This window comes from Montipora foliosa, chromosome 10, assembly GCF_036669935.1.
Source record: "Montipora foliosa isolate CH-2021 chromosome 10, ASM3666993v2, whole genome shotgun sequence".
NCBI classification, from domain to species: domain Eukaryota; kingdom Metazoa; phylum Cnidaria; class Anthozoa; order Scleractinia; family Acroporidae; genus Montipora; species Montipora foliosa.
In genome coordinates this window covers 32,044,917-32,061,898 of record NC_090878.1, presented here as the reverse complement: position 1 = coordinate 32,061,898, position 16,982 = coordinate 32,044,917, and the positions used below count along the sequence as shown (strand labels likewise).

Below are 16,982 nucleotides of genomic sequence, written 5' to 3'. Positions count from 1 at the left end.
CCGGTGCACAGATCTCTGACGAAGGGCCTAACGCTGTCAAATTTCTCTACGGTGGTCAATTTACCATATCAACTGAGTTGATAAACCTATTTCTGCGTTTCACTTCCCAACCGAAACAGTACCAATGTTTCTTTAGAAATTAAACCCCTTTACCCTTTACCAGGATTGTAATCGCCATTGTGTTTTTTCTAAACTGAATGTTGTGCCGTGAACGGGCCGATTTCCAGAGAAAAGTATCCCAAGTGTCCAAGGCCCATCCTCCGGACTACCCGGTGCGAAGAAGGGGCCTTTTCTATCGGACTCCGCTCGCTGCCTAGAGGCCCCAGGCCTCAACCTGGCGTCAGAGGACCCCTCAGTCTTTGGGCCCTAGCTCTCCCGTTTGGTGCCGGGGTCCCCAAACTAGGCATGGAGAGGTACGCTCAGGTGGGCAATCCGACGGGGGATCAGCACCTTATCTCTTCAGGTGGAGGCTGTACATATTGGAGAAAACCACGTTTTTGGGCAAAAATTCCCCCCCTCCCGGTCTGGATCCAGCCCCCCCCCCCCCCCCCCCATCCGATCAGGAGCATGCGCAATCACCTTGCGCATCACGCTATACCCTCCGTCAATCAATAGCATCTCCAGGAAAGGCCCTACACTTGATAGAAAAAGTGGTTTGAGCCGTCACTTCTCCCTCCCTTGGGAGCCAGGGACCCCGGACTCTGCCAAGGACATGTGGAATCGCCTTACACGTCTCGTGATACTCTCGGTTTTCAACTAGCGTAACCAGGGAAGGCTCTTCGATCGATAAAAAAAACAAGCGTTTTGTGGCCATAACTCCCCCCAGTTTGGTCCGACCCACCCCCCCCCCCCCCCCCCCAATTCCTGTGCTCCACCTCCAGGACCCACCGCAGGTGCCTGCCAAATTGGGCTCTGTAGTTTCAATCCGAGTATCCAATTTGGCGATGATTACTCCAGTCACCTTCGGAACATGTGCGAGTCCTGCAATTGTAGGTTTGACAGTTTTTTTTTTATATGGCTGCCTGTGCACACGTTTGAGTTCATATTATAAACATTCCTGGGTTTGAATCCCTTGAGACTCACCTGTGCATACGCCTAGAACTCATTGCCCAACACCGATCCACACCCATTTTGCTCGTCCTCTTGCCCCCACCAACCCCTCCACGACGGTGCCATTGGATCAGCCAAACTCTTTCTTTCCCCCCTCCCGTGATGGGTCGGGGGACTGCGGGACCGGATCAGGAAGATTTAACTCGGGACGGGTGATCCCGTGGTAGGCTCCGATTCGGCAAAGTGGGATGCCTAATGTAAAGACTAAAGAAACCTCGATACCTCTTAGAGTCAAGTATTTTGTGTGTTTATGGTGCACTCACCACACTTGATAAAAAAGTAAACGCATTAATTAACAAAATTTCATGCGCGCACTAGATAACGAAAAATTCTGTGTTCGTGCGTGATAAAAGAGCTGCAAAAAAATGGCTACCGAACTCGACCCTTGCGACGGTTCTGGCTATAGAAAAAGTCATTCTCGTAAAGACTTCATGGTCTGATGGTTTCAAGTCTATAAGCACACTGGCCTTTACGTCGACAGATATTGAATCAGACAGTTATTCTGTGAGACCACAATTTCAATGGCAAGCATTCGAACGCGTTTACAAATCCCTGATTAGTTCTGGTCTAATCCATTGACCCAGGATATTAGTATGCAAATCTTGTCACCTTGCAACCAGTTGGTGGTTACGATTCAAATCATTTACATAGTGCATCGGCCTTGTTTGTATCACAGTAACCGTGACTTAGCAGCAATTCGATTTTCTGTCGACTCATTTTTGCAGATGGATTCTTAAGTCTATGTCGTGTTGATCTCGGGTTGCTCCAGCGGGATTGGACTGGATACCGTTTGCTTCTCGCGAACGATCCCGAGAAACGTTTCAAGGTTTACTCCACTATGAGAAATCTGGTGAAGAAAGGAAAATTCGAGGAACACGGAAAGGAATATCTTGAAAAAACATCGGTCATCAAACAGATGGACGTATCTAGTGACGAATCGGTAAGCACGCTGTGAAAAAAATAATCAAAACCGAAGAGAGAATTGATGTATTGTGTGATTACGTTCTAATTCGCTTCGCTCAAACGAACGTAAAACATTTTACCCTTAAATTCCCGTAATACAAACAAATACCACGAGAAATATGGTAGGATGAGCAAGCGTATCCAAAACAGTTTATTATAAGATAGAAATTACAAAAAGAAATTGTTACTGCACTTTTTTTTTTTTTTTTTTACAACTCTTTAGATACTACTGTATGCAGAAACTAATCTACGCTCCATAATACGTTACAAACCTAAATACTTAGTTACATGCAACCTGTTTTCAAGGCTTTCTTCAACATACATATCCTTGGCAGAATCAGATTTCCACCTACCAGGAATTTTAAGTAGTCTTTCTGGAATCGAATTCCTACTATGGCGTACGGCAGCTGTAATGCCACCGGATCTTTAACTATGAAGACCATAAACATTAGGGTTGTATAGCCCAGCTGACTTAAGGTATCCCTTAAGATATCTCTACAGGTAGTATAAGAAATCTTTCCGCTCCTCAGGGTATAGCTAGAAGTACTACGGTGAAAAACAATTGGTCTAAATAAAGGGGAGGACTGTCTAAGTCAATACCAGATAAATCTAAATAACGTTGTAAAACACCAACAGGACAGTACTTAGATCCAGATGCACTAATATAGACGAAATTCCCTTCCCTATAAACATCTGTCTTACTACGAGGCACAAAAATTCTTATATAATCGCTGTGAAATTCGATATGCTCCGGAACGATATTGCATAATTCGTCATAACGAAAAAACCCTGCGAAGGCTAAAGAGCACAACGCAGCAATACGGAGATTCTTTAAATTAGCATCTTTCCTGTTATGAATATCTAAAATACGCCTTATAATTTCTGTGGAAATACGCTTCTTTTTCATAACTGGCTATGACTTCTGGCGTTTAGCGGATTCGACGACATTTCTGCAAAATTCGCTATCTAAAGGATTACGATCCAAACTAGGGACAAAAGAATGTAACCATTTAAGGGCCGCATGGGCTAAAATTACTGAGGAGCTAGAAGCTGAAGACTGCTGAACTTCAAACAAATATAGAGAAACAACACTAAGAGGAAAAGGTAACTGCATGTTGAACTGTCTACTTTTAGACCAGTCCAAGAACTTTCTGATAACACGAACGTAAGCTTTAGTGGTCGAATCCGACCTGGACTTCAACATAACATTTAGCACTTCATAAACGTTGATTGAAGAAAACTGTTGAAAGCCTTTCCAAGAATTACTTGATAGCATAATCTGTAAAGACAAGAACAAAACATACATACTAGAAGAACAAAAGAAAGACAGAACATCCTTTAATAACCGTACAAAAATCAGTCATTGATGAGGCCAGTGCCACGTAAGACGTTAAGTGATCGTATGGGCCAGTGCCGCGTAGATCAACAACCATTGATGAGGCCAGTGCCACGTAAGACGTTAAATGATCGTATGGGCCAGTGCCGCGTAGATCAACAACCATTGATTAAGCCAGTGCCACATAAATCAACTATACTCCTATTAGGACAGCACCATATGAAATGACAGACCAAACATTAGGCCAGTGCCTTACAAATAAACGGCATACTGCCTTGGCCAGCGCCAACAACTGAAAAAACATAGGCTAGTAGACACACCGTCCAATAAATTAATCAGTAAATTTTAGTCTGACGGCCTTCTGAGATTTAAGATAATGTAATACGCGTGGGATGATACCAACTGGATGGACTACTAAGCAATTTTCCCCTCGAAGAGACTGAAAGAAAAATCAACACCCGAGGAATTGGGATTCCAAAACCTCGAGAAATACCTGGGGATCTTGCGGTTATAATAATTTGCAAAGCAATCTACACTATGCGGACCCCACAAGCCATCGAGAAAAAGAAAAAATTCTTCAGTAATTTGCCAATCATCAGTATCAATTAAACGACTTATATAAACAGCTTGTTGATTCGAAGTGCGAGGGATCCACTGTACATCTAAATGAATTCCCGATCGGATACAAATATCAAAAATCCCTCTGGCCATTTGTGCAAACCTAATTTCATGCTGCCCACTTCAACAATCTGAGCAGCTACTTGGCTATCCGTAAACCACTTAACATGTGATCCAACACTGAGGCAAATGATTGCAAAGAAACTCAATAACAGACAGTTCTCTCCACATTGAACTTTGACCTCTCTCGTTCTCCGACCACGTTTTGTGGCACACAAAATCATTGTTAAAATCAGTAATTGCTCCACCTCCGGTGGAACTGGCGTCAGAATACACAAAATAACTTGGTACCTTACTTACAAATTAAGCAATACCTAGTGTTGATATTAACCATACTTTCCTTCCAAAAATACAGTTCTTCCTTGCAGTAATCGTCAAGAAGGGATATAGAATCCCAATTATCCCTGCACGCGGTGGACAAGACACAATGTCTGGTCATTATCCTGCCAATGTTACCAACTACAGGCCAGGTAGAGATAACTTGACCTGTGAAGGAAGACAACTCTCTCGCGGTAACTTTGAAATCGGCTTCAATAATATGATCAATTGAGTTAATGATCTTAACAATTCTCCTTTCCACAATTTAAAAGTACCTAATGCAGCATTCCAGGTAATACCCAGCCAGTCCAATACTTGGGTGGGTTCCCATACCGATTTATCTTCATTGACAACAAAACCTGCGTTGCACAAATCCGCCCTTACAGCCCGGGCCTTAATGAGACAACTTTCTCTATCCTGAACAATCGCCCAACCATCATCCAAGAAGATGGCTTTACAAAGACCCTGTACTCTCCAATAACTTTTTTTTTTTTCTTTTTTTAAGGCTTCAAAACCTTAGTAAAAACCCAAGGGGCAGAGGACAGACCGAACGGGACCACAGAAAAAACAAAATATTTCCTTAATGGAATCGGGCGCACGCCATGAAAACCCCAGAAAAGTTTGGTGCTCTTGTGCAATGTCTACATGATGGTAACCACTTTTTAAATCGAAGGAAAACATGAACCCATCCTTCACAAAATAAGACATAGCAATTTTCCAGTCCTCTTACTTAACACTTTGCTTAATTAATGACTTGTTGACATGACGCAAATCGAGAATAAGCTCTTCTTACCGCATGGTTGTTCAGAAACTGACAAAGGATTTACAACAAAAGGCTGCTCATTAACCAAACGCACCCGGTCTGAATTAAGGAGCTCAAGAACAGCTTGATCCACAAAAACAGCATAAATACAAGCCGACTTATTATTTTTCAGTTTTACGGCCAACGGAAAACTAATGAATGACAGTCTGTAGCCATTTTCAATAATAGACAAAATGAAATCCGGAGCACCTATAGATCTGCAGAAAACTAAATTATTCTTCAGATTACCCTTAACACGTAATGAATGTCAGCTTTCAAGTTCGTAATCCTGTGTAAACTGATGTACCTGCGCTAAGGCATCATCATTGCTTTTGTTGAGCTGATTGGCCTGAGGTTGGCTTGTTGTAGGAGATTCCAGGGAAAGAATTGTAGCTAAGGGGCTGGTAACTTCCCGGCCAGAACAAGGATTGGCAGTCCTTAGCCCAGTGTCCAAATTTGCCGCATTTGAAACAGCGGAAGAAGTCGCCAAAAGCGTCTCTACGGCCTGAAAGATAAAGGCAATGACGAAACCTGTAGTAAACGGGAGGTGGGGGGGGAAGGCTTAAAGCAGAAAGATGAATAAACTGTATGGAACCGCAAGCGTGAATGGTACTCAAGAGACAGCGGAGGGTATAAATACTAATAACTGGCCAATCCTAACATACATGAAAAACAGAATGCACAATAGTGGGTGCGGCAGGTGTGAAATGAAAACACCGCAACTAATTACTTGGAATACCAGCGGAAAATATATGTATTTGGGTAATTTAGTGCACATTTCTTACGTAATCTTTATTCTTTTGGTCTTGAAATTTTGTCTTCCGGGACGTAGCGGGGGATGTAACATTTGTACAGTGTTACATTTTAAACTTTCCCCCGCACTTCGGGTGAAACTTGAGTGCTACAATCCCCACTGACATGGCCCCTGTGTGTAACTAGAAGATTTTTCTACGTTCATGTTAAGAATGATTGTTTTGCGTTGCTGACAAACGCGATAGCTGCCATGATTTTCATCACATCATTGCAATTGCTAGTAGGATCGTTGTGTATACCTTTACAGCGGGTGGAATCAGGAAAAGCAGCCAGGAGAGAACAGAACGAAATGTTACCCAAACCCAGTGATAATATCAAACCCTTGTTTTACCCAGTTAAGGTCAGGTGACAAATGACCTCGCCTTAGCGGAATTCGTGCTTTTTTTTAGTACTTGTATAATATTCATTTAAGTTGTTGTATTTTTCGAACCAAAGATCATTTCCCCTTCCTAGTTGTTGCGTGCAATTATTGGCCAAACTTTATATCTTTCTTACTTAGTGATTTCTCCAAGGAAAAGTGGTTTAAGTTGTGAAGAATGAGTCGAGCTAGTTTTCGTTGGCAAAATTCCAGCTCAGGCAAACTTTCAGTGAAGATGAAAATGGGTGTTAAAAATTTCTTTTATTTTCGGGGGGCAAATAAGTCTTTTAATGGGCGAAAAAAGGTAACGGAACCATCAAACCTCATTGACAAAACCTCTCCATAATCCACATAACGACAAAACCACACCACATAACAGTGTTGCTGCAGTACACTATAACAAAAATCCAAAACATCGACACAAAACTTCAAGACCAAAAGAATAGAGATTACGTTAGAAAGTTGTGGCTTTCCATACTTTCCAATTTCCTCGTCGTTGCGAGGCTAGAAAGGATTATTAGCATTAAAACGGAAGAATATTTTATTTGGCCATTATTGTGAAAGAGGTCTATACTTGGTTTTCACCTGAGGTCACAGCAGTCATGTTGGTGCACAGAACAGTAGAAGAGAACAGTATTGCAATGCAATACATGAGCCAGAACCTACTGTAGTTTTGGGCATCAACATGGCCGTCTCAACACGTGATTGAAAACCTTCTATAAGGGAATCTGTTGACGTCATTATTTACATTTTGTTCCATTAGAGCGGTTTTCGAATGAGTGTCGTAAAACCAAAACCAAAGTAATTACTTTGGCCAATCAAAAAAGACGGAGGCAATCCAAACGTAGCCGACACAAAGCGTGGGAAAATGTGCACGCGCGAGCCACGATTGGTTATGGTTTCACTTCTGATTGGTTGAAAAAGTAGCGCGAGAACTTTGAACCAATCACTGAGTGAAGTAATCGTAAACCAAAGTAATTAACTAATTACTTTCGACACTCAATTGAAAACCACTCTAACGTACGAGTTTGCTTAGCCTGCGTAGCGGCCAAAGAGGGTACTGAGGAGGAGGGAAGGAGATGGACGGCCTGTAACAAACCCCCATCTCTTTCGCAACCACCCCCTAATTAATATGCATTTTATCAACCAATCAAAAGTGAGCAAATTAGAGCTATGTATTTTTCGACCTGTTATATTCCAAAGTTCCGCGCCAAACATTGTAATGCGCTAATGACAATGAACACAGCCAAAAAAGGACCAAAACGAAAGGAAAACAACCCAAATTAAGTGTGCCGTTTGTGGGGGACAAGCCTCAGGGTGTGGAGGTATCTGCATCTTGTTCAGCAATAATCGGTGTTTCATGTGGTACCATAACATTGCTGTTACGTGATACTGGCAAGGTCTATTTACAAAGACTGTTCGAGCTTTCCTCTGGTAAAAAGGTAGGCATATCAGGCCATAAGCGTAATTGTGTTAAATAACTTACCTGTAATGAATAGGAACTATAGTCCTGTGGCTGATTCCTTTTCTTTTTTCTTTTATTTTTAGCCTTGTTCCTACAATCTGTGATTGCTTCCCTCTCTGTTCTTTATATCTGATTGCACGTAATCCGTCACAAATGATAAATCCTTATACGAAATCATGTCAATTATTGGAATCAATACAATTCCGTCACAGGAAAAAAATCAACAACTAAGTTGACCCCATTGGAAAAGGACCTTGACAGTTTCAATGACGTGTCGAAAATGATATTTGCAACTGGAGAATATTATATTAAAAAATGATAGTTGCTTTAAAGGACGCATTTTGTCAACCTTACATATTTCTGCTGTTTTTAAGGTGTTCTTTAGTCGTAGAGGGTCCTGTGGCAAGATCCGTGCAGACGAATTCAAGACTCAAGAGTTGTTTCGAAGATTTGCGGCGAAAATGGAGCAGTATTTCGCGACAACATCCCAAAGTTCAGATGACATTGCGAAGATAGTGAAGAGCGTCATTCTTTCTGAGAAACCCAGCCTTCGCTATCAAACAAACGAGAAGTATAGACCGCGTATGAGATCAAAGCTAAACTTGTGGATCCAAGTAGAAATTTTATAGTGAAAATGATGAAGGAAGAGCTTCTTGATGAAAAATAGGTGAATTCCAAACTTGCTGTACCGAATACATCATTTGCAGTTCGCGTTTAGTTATATTTTTAAAGTTTCAAAAAACTTTGAATCTTCTCTGTTATGGTATTCTCTACTTGCACAAATCCCGTAATTCACTTCTCTAACCCCCCAAGATTTTGCATAATCATTGATTGCAATTTGTCTTGGGACATGAAGATGTCCCAAGAGAAATAAAAAACAACGCCTGTGCATTGAAGTGTAATATGGAATTTGTGCAACTAGAGAATTCTTAGTGTAAGGAGGGATTACGTTTTTCAATCATTGGCCGTGTAGCACTTATATCTGAACAGACTTAACTGATTAGAGTGTAATGCGAAGTGCTTAGCATCTACTCCATATGATCCATGTGAGCGGTAGCCCAACTGATGGAAATGGGCCCACACAAGGACAGAGAAAAACTCTGACCAGGGTGGGAGTTGAACCCACGACCTTCGAGTTAGATCACCGCTGCTCTACCGACTGAGCTACAAGGTCAGACGAGAACAGGCCGTGACAACTGACGATCTTAAAGTCACGGCAATGAACATGTACTTAGCATTGTGTTTTTTTCTAATTTAAATGTTGTGCTACAGTACAGTGTTTGAAATTCTTGGTTTTCACCTGACGCAATATAGAAGCTAAATCTAGAGTCAAGAATCTCCGATTGTTTGTGGTGCATTCACCACACTCGATAACATGAGGAACCGCATTAATTACACCAGAAACCCATAAGGGTTGAAACGTGTAACGGACCCTTGTGTGCTGGGAAATAAGCTTCCGAGTATTCAATTTGCTAAGTACCATATTTGGAACAGTAAGAGAGAAGCATTCAACCAATCAGATCGCAAGAACACCGTGACGCAATACCACCAATGTTCTCGAGCGAAATTAACTGGAGCGAGGGGTTTCCAAATATGGTACTTAGCACTGAATATTCGGAAGCTGTAATGGCGCGTTACACGTTTCAACCCTTATATGGGTTTCTGTTAACACTGATATTTCGTCTCCTCAATCACTTTATAGAGTCTTTATACAGTTTATCTGACGCGCAACAAAGCAAGTATCTGAAAGACTTGATATTGCCTAATTGATTCCAATAGCATTTTTCAGTTTCAGCGAAGAAAAATCTCTTTACGTCGACAGATATTGAATCAGATATTCTGCGAGACCTCACTGAATTTCAATGGGAAGAATTCGAACGCATTTACAAATCCCTGATTACTTCTGGTCTAATCCATTGACCCGGGTGAATCACAGGAGTTGTTCACAAAACAAGTGCACATAACTGGTACATTAACTTCCCAGATTTGATTATTTGTTAGATTCACGCCTCTTTGATATTAATTGCTTAATTTAATATGTATTTCTGACGAAAACGGAGACCTTGCGAGTTCACTATTTTCTATTTTCATATTCCCCAAAAATACACTTTGTTTCCCCCACAAATTTTGCATAAGCCATTGTTTTCTTGGGACAATGCATAATAATTCCCAAGAGCATTTGAAAACAATGGTTCAGTATACAAAATTTGGGGGGCAAACAATTAAGTGTGAAAATAGCGAATGAATTAGCTGAATTCGCACAGTACTTGGCTGAGAAGCTGCTCCAAATTTTTAATATTATAGACGGTATGAGAAAACCGCACTAATGAAAAACTATGGCATTTGTATGCTCTAGGTCAGGAGCTATGGTGTGTCGTGAAACTCTAACTTTAAAAGTTCGTAAAAGTGGAAGAAAATTCAGTGTTAAATACTGCACGGGTGTATATTGCAGTGCAAGTATTGTGAAAGTATTATAGAAATAAAAAGTAAAAAAGGAAACTTAGGGGAAAGGAAAGTTACTTTTAAAGTTAAAAAAGTTCAAGCCATGCTGTAAATTGCCATCTGAAATTTGAAGACCGCCGAGTCAGAGAGTATGTGACGGAAATTAGCAAACCATTTTGAGTATTAACACGTCTTATACCGATCGGTATTTCAGAGCTTCAAGCGTTTGGTGGCTGTGGTATACGAATAATTAAATATTTCAAATATAAAACGACAAGGGACCAATTGGTAAACATAGCCAGCTGAAAAACGCGGTGAACCAGGGAAGACAGCCCAGGACATTCGTATGCAAATCATCCCACGCTGTATCAACCAGTTGTGTGATACTGTTGCAAATCATTTGCATAGTGCATCGTCCTTGTTAGCATCACAGTTACCGTGACTCAGCAGCGAATCGATTTTCTGTGGACTCCGTTTTGCAGATGGCTTCCAAAGTGTACGTCGTGTTGATCTCGGGTTGTTCTAGCGGGATTGGGCTGGATACCGCTTTGCATCTCGCGAAAGATCCCGAGAAACGTTTCAAGGTTTACGCCACTATGCGAAATCTGGCCAAGAAAGGAAAACTCGAGGAACATGGAAAGGAATATCTTGGAAAAACGTTGGTCATCGAACAGATGGACGTATCCAGTGACGAATCGGTCAAGAACGCTGTCGAAAAAATCATCAAAAGCGAAGAGAGAATTGATGTATTGTGTGAGTATGTGGCTCATAATAATTTAGTGCAAATGAGCTCCATTGTTGTTGAATGATTTTACTCGCTTTGCTCTTAAGCAAGTATTTCCTTTGAGTGTGCACACCCTAAATGGAGCTTTACTGGCGCTTTTTTGCTCTAAGAAAACCGCGTTTGCTTCGCATTTTCCCCGCCGGGGCCATGCACTTGATTATGCATTTTATTTCCCGATCGCGTTATTTTAAGCAGCTGTCATTCATCTTTATGTCACAAATTTCCAACAAAGCACTTCTTGAAGATTACGCAAGATGAAATATCGGTGGAAACCGGAGAGATGGTTTGTTATGGTTTCAGACGAATTTGATATAAAACAAAAGCGAATTCGGTCAAAACCCCTCGGGCACCGATGAAACAAGTGCCCTCCAAGCTTGCGCAAGGTTGTTTTGGGCTTGTTCGTTATTATCATTCTTTCAGCCTTAGTTCTCAGCAGAGCAGTGTAGCAGCTCTCGTAAGCTGCTATTGTTTGGTATTGTAAGGAACTTCTATTGTTTTTCAGTATAATTCAGCACTTGGTTTCGCAATCTTTTTCTCTCAACATCCTCTATCATGTCGACACTGTTCACTTCGAATTAACAGAATTTAGATTTCACATTAAATGCGCGACTCGCCCAACAGGATCGCTTCCAAAAAGGAATCATAATTAATTTAATTTGAATGACCTCTAATTATGGATTTCATTTGTGTAACTGAAAGAAAAAACTAATGAATGGGTTTTCGAGAGCTTTAACTTATCTGGATATCTTCTTTGACACTCCATTTTCTTCGACTTTTTTTGTCAGTGGAATTCACAGAATGCAGTGCTGAATTGTCCTGTAATGTTCAATTCACGTTGCATTAAATACATCTAAACAACACTGGAGTAACATAATTACTTGAACAAAAGAGAATTTAATTAAAATGATTTCAATTCAAAAAAGCTTTCGAAGCCGACAAGGTCTAACTCATGAAATTTGAAAAAAAACATTAATTGCTATCATAAAGCGGTTTTCAATTAACAAAAATAATTAAAAGCGAAAAGATAAAAGAAAAAGAAAAAAAAAAAAAAAAGAAAAAGAAATCTCAAAGTTTTCGATTCCCGAGTCCGGTTTTCGTTTACACATTCTGGATTTTCCACACGGCAAAGCCAGCTTCCCAAACACCGAAAACACCAAAAATGGCAGAAAAGGGAAAATACTTCGCTGGGGAGCAGTCACAACCATGACGTTTTTGCTTTCTGTCGTTTCCAGACAAAGACAAACGCACACTTTTGTCATGTAAAATTCTGTGGTCTCCTACAGCTACACGCTGAGACAATGACTTGAACTCAAGGTGCATCATTTCTGGGTTATGATTTCTGTGTTCGTTGCAAGAGGCAACATGACAGGGCGCTTGCCTTGAGATCCGGGGATCCCGGGTTCAAGACTCCTTCTAACTACTAGTTGAATTTGATCCTGGTAGCCCTTGCTTCAACTTCTCGCCTGCACTTGTAAATAGCCAACTAATTTGACTCCGGCCAGTTGGGATTCTAACAGTTGTTTTTGTTGTTGATCTGTTCTCTCGTTTCGTTCATTTTGTTTCATTGACCCTGAAAAGCCCATATGGGGAGTGGTCAGTTAAGCATCTATATGTTTGTATAAATCGAAAAACCGCCTGTGCTTGCATAAAGTACTGTAGAAGTATCTTGATCAATTGATTGTTAGTAGTTTAGCGGTTTCTAAGGACGCCAACGTTATGAATATCAAATTGTTTGGTACACAGTTTCCATATCGAAGTTCGAAGACTTTTCACTAAATATTGGAATGACCCGACGTTATAATTTCAGACGATGTTCTCAAAGTCGTCGTCTTCCTCCCTTAATTAAGCTCTCTATAAAAATGGAAAAATAAAGAAAAAACGCGATTAGTCTTTATTAAGAAAATAAGAGATGGTTGCTGCATGGTGCTTTGACATGTCCAGCCAATCACCCGGGTGGTATCGCAAACGTAAAGCAAAAAGACAATGGGTTTAGCCCCATAGCCAATGAGGTGGAAGTGATTTCATTACCAGCCAATGAGAAGCCACTGACGTCATTAAACATTTGATTACAAGTCATAGTCAAAGTCAAAGTAAAATCAATCATCGACAACCAATCAAAACGCAAAAATAGTATTCGATGATTTGTTCCCGTTTACTTCATCCGGTCATGACGTGAGGGAAACGGTAGGCATGTTGTTGAACACTAACGCTGTAATAAATAACTTCAAAACTGATCGCCATGATTCGCAACCTCGAGAGTTCTGGGCACCTTAACCGTTATCCTCACGGATCGACGTTTTTCGGTCGGAATAATCCAATACAACTACTGCAAACCTTAACAAAAAATATGCCGTAATGATTCTCTGCAAATGTTTTAACATTTCAATAACACCTCGTTCAACAGTTAACAACGCTGGACTGGGCATGTTCGGCGTTTTGGAGACCATACCAGTGGAGAAAGCTAAACAACTGTTTGACGTGGTTTTCTTTGGATCTCTTCGAACCATTCAAGCCGTCCTTCCTTACATGAAAAAAAGGAGAAGTGGTTTGATCCTCAACAACAGCAGCCTCTTTGGTCTTGTGGGAGCTCCTTTCAACGAGTTGTACTGTGCAGCGAAGTTTGCTTTAGAGGGTTTGACGGAATCATTGGCTCCAACTCTGCTCTTCTTTGATATCAGGTTAGGTGCATGTTTAAGTTATAATAACTGCCTCACCAATATTGCCAACAGATCTATTTTTTAAATTAATTTTTGCCATTTGTCCAAATTTAAAATAAATGGAATGGTTTTTGCTGGAACGTTTACTTCAATTTGAACAAAAGCTCCAATTTAAGAAAAATCTGGATAGTTCCCATCAACCAATTAAATGCCAAGATAAATAAAAGAACCGAGTATTGGTCAATCAGGTTTTGGCTATTATCACTGCAATTATTATCATGCAATAATTTCCATATTGGACAGTAAGTAGTCCTCAGTATTACATATATTAACAACAACAAAAGATATCCAGGGAAAGGAATAAGCTCGTAAGCCGTCAGCGCTATTTTTCTAATGGAAGGTCAAAATTATACACTTGACGACCTTGATTTTCCAAATTCATTTCCCCACGAACTGCAGTCTGCCTTTATAATTTATGGGAATGTATGGTTTTTTTGGTTTAATTTAGAAAACATGGCCGCTGTAATATCACGTAGTTGAATTGGCTTAAAGGGATTGAGTGCGATTGACTCGTTCATTTTCCTCCATTTGAAATTCATCCTTTATCGATTTTCATGAGAAGTGAATCGTCTGGACTCGACATATTCACGATTAATTTTCATGTCAAGGTGACAGAAGGTCTTACTTTCTGAAAGAAATAAGCAAACAAATCATCTGATTGATCAGCAGGTCTCCTAGCCCAAAAGCAAAAACAGACTTGATCTAAAGATTGAGAATTCACATTCGTTGCGGTTGCATTAGGGAGTTAACACTAGTGTTAAATCAATTGCTATTGTTCAGTGTTACCCTAGGGATTTAAAGTACCAAAGAGTTGACACCAGAGCAGTGTCAACACTAGTCTCCCTCGCAGCCGTTTTTTGGATGTCACGCAACGTTCCCCCAAAAGTTACTTTTGGGGGAACGTTGCGTGACATCCAAAAAAAGGCTGCGAGGAAGACTATGTCAACACCGGTGTTACACCGTATTTCTCTGAAGTGTGACCGCAATCATTGACGTCAAAACTTTAAAGGGGATTTTACACTAGTCGAATTTTACCGCCGATTTTTACCGCTCAAATGCGTGCCGCACGTGACAGCACGATTTTTTCTTATTAACAGTGCCGCACGGTTATTTTTTCCTCATTTAACTGATATCCTTATCTCCATTGCTCTGGAGGTGTGTACTAATCGAGCCAGGCCCTGTGGCGTCCTCGTTTGGAGAAAATCTGAGCTCGCCCGGCACCGACAGTTTCGACAAGGTGAAAGCGGATGAGAAGAGCTTGGAATTGATGAAAGCCTTTGGAGAGAAAACTGGAAAGAGAATATCCAGCACAATGCAGACCGGAGACGAAATCGCCAAAATGGTGGAGGAAATCATTTTGAGCAAGAATCCCAAATTGCGCTATCCAACGAACGACAAATATAATCCCGATGAAATGGAAGCCAAATATTCAGATGTTTCTGGTGAAGGGTTAGCGAATATGCTCAAGAAGAATTACTTCGAGTAATTGAAGACGAAAAACGATCATGTCCAATGTAGTGACAGTCAACTGAGGGGGTTGTGTCACGGCATTGCAGTTGATTTTGTGTAGTTTTACCATTTACTTGTCACGCAACTTAACGCTAACCCAAAAATTACTTTAAACACACAAACTAAAGCTTCCTGACAAAAAAAGTGTTTCTCGATCGTAGAGAAACAACAGAGATAAACTTTGGAAACTGTTCACTCAGCCGTTTTCAATAAACCCCTTTTCAATCGATGTTAAACTGTTTCAGTTTTTAACCATCCCTGCCTCCTTTTGTATTTGCTGCATGTTTTATTCAAACCTTTCGTCAATGCTTTACTGTAAATTTGAATGCTTTTAAGTTTCGCTTGATTTGGTTGCCAGTTTCCAGACGTTGAATTTAGCGAAATTTCGAGACACAGCCTCTTTAAGTTAAGGAATGTTAAAGGAGTTTTTTTGCACATCGACAAAGAAGTCTGATTATTATATGATTACCACTTGAAATAAAGATTTTGTCTATCTCAAGATTTTAGTCATCATGAGTAAGGGAAAAGGAGGCGGCGTGCAACACCAGAAGGGAACTCTTGTGTTCATATGGAAAGCCACAACTTTCTTATGTAATCTTTATTCCTTTGGTCTTCAAGTATTGTATTGATGTTTTGGAGTTTGTCATAGTCAGTGTACTGTGGCAATATTATTGTGTGACGAGATTTACCTGTTATGTTTCCATCCTGATGTGTTGAGGTCTTCTTTTGACGTGCTTGCTGTGTTTATAAACATTGAAGGGGCAAAAATCGATGTCATAAAAGAACCTCACCACACCACATAAGATGTAAACACAGCACGTCAAAGAAAAACCTTAAACACGTCATAATGAAACACAACACGTAACCATCAAACCTTCATTTGTCACATAATGACAAAACCTCACCACATAACGACAAAACCACACCACATAATGCCAAAACCACACCACAAAACAAAACGTCAATACCAAAAGAATAAAGAATACTTTTAAGAAACTTATGGCTTTCCATATTTTTCCGTCAGAAGTCCTTTCCTTCCAGCAGAGGTCTCTTCTTTTGCGTTCTCTGGACTGACGAGTACAGGAAAAGAGACCTCTGCCATGGGCCGCATTCGCGGCGGTTACTTAGCAACCGAATCTTCACGTGATGTTTCATGTTATGTGGGCTCACGTAACAGCGGAATTACTGTAAAGGAATGCGCGGGACACAGCGGGCTCAAGTCACAGTCAGCAAACATACCATGGAGCATCTGGTTTGAAGGGTGCCGTCCAAGCTTTTAGGCTGCGGTTGGTACAATGGAGTTTCGATCCATGGCAAAGGTCTCTTTTCCTGTACTCGTCAGCTCAGCCCAACAAGCGAAAAGGAAAAGATACCTCTATTAGCATTGCAGGGAAGAGGAGTTCATAACTTCCAAGTCTAGCTCGATCTGCGAATCCCACCAGTTTGCGGTATCATCTATTATCAGAAAGGCTAGTGCACGATTACTTGCGGGAGAAAAACCTATCGCTTGCTGTGCCCGATTCATCAGGGACTTTACGGCGACCAAAACGTCACTTCAAAATATAAGTTTGACCTATTCTAAATATTTTATGGATATTCCCTCTTGTTTATATTATATAATATGGGCGAGGTGTCGTAAAGCAGGATTGGTATGGACGCCGAAATTTGAATTAAACAGCGAGAATGA

General features: G+C 40.7%; 1 protein-coding gene across 1 annotated transcript; it reads left to right on the top strand.

Moving 5' to 3' along the window:
• Window positions 1-10,504: 10,504 nt before the first annotated feature.
• LOC137973456 (retinol dehydrogenase 8-like) lies at window positions 10,505-15,794 on the top strand. The gene is made up of 3 exons (XM_068820279.1): window positions 10,505-11,038; window positions 13,474-13,747; window positions 14,942-15,794. Exons 1-3 carry the CDS (start codon window positions 10,768-10,770, stop codon window positions 15,270-15,272), a joined length of 876 nt encoding a protein of 291 aa, XP_068676380.1. The 5' UTR covers window positions 10,505-10,767; the 3' UTR covers window positions 15,273-15,794.
• The last annotated feature ends 1,188 nt before the right edge of the window (window positions 15,795-16,982 follow it).

Coding starts and splice junctions, on each gene's coding strand:
- LOC137973456 (XM_068820279.1), top strand. CDS start 10,768: ATGGCTTCCAAAGTGTACGTCGTGTTGATCTCGGGTTGTTCTAGCGGG. Junction 11,039..13,473: donor AGAGAGAATTGATGTATTGT/GTGAGTATGTGG, acceptor CTCGTTCAACAG/TTAACAACGCTGGACTGGGC. Junction 13,748..14,941: donor CTGCTCTTCTTTGATATCAG/GTTAGGTGCATG, acceptor ATTGCTCTGGAG/GTGTGTACTAATCGAGCCAG.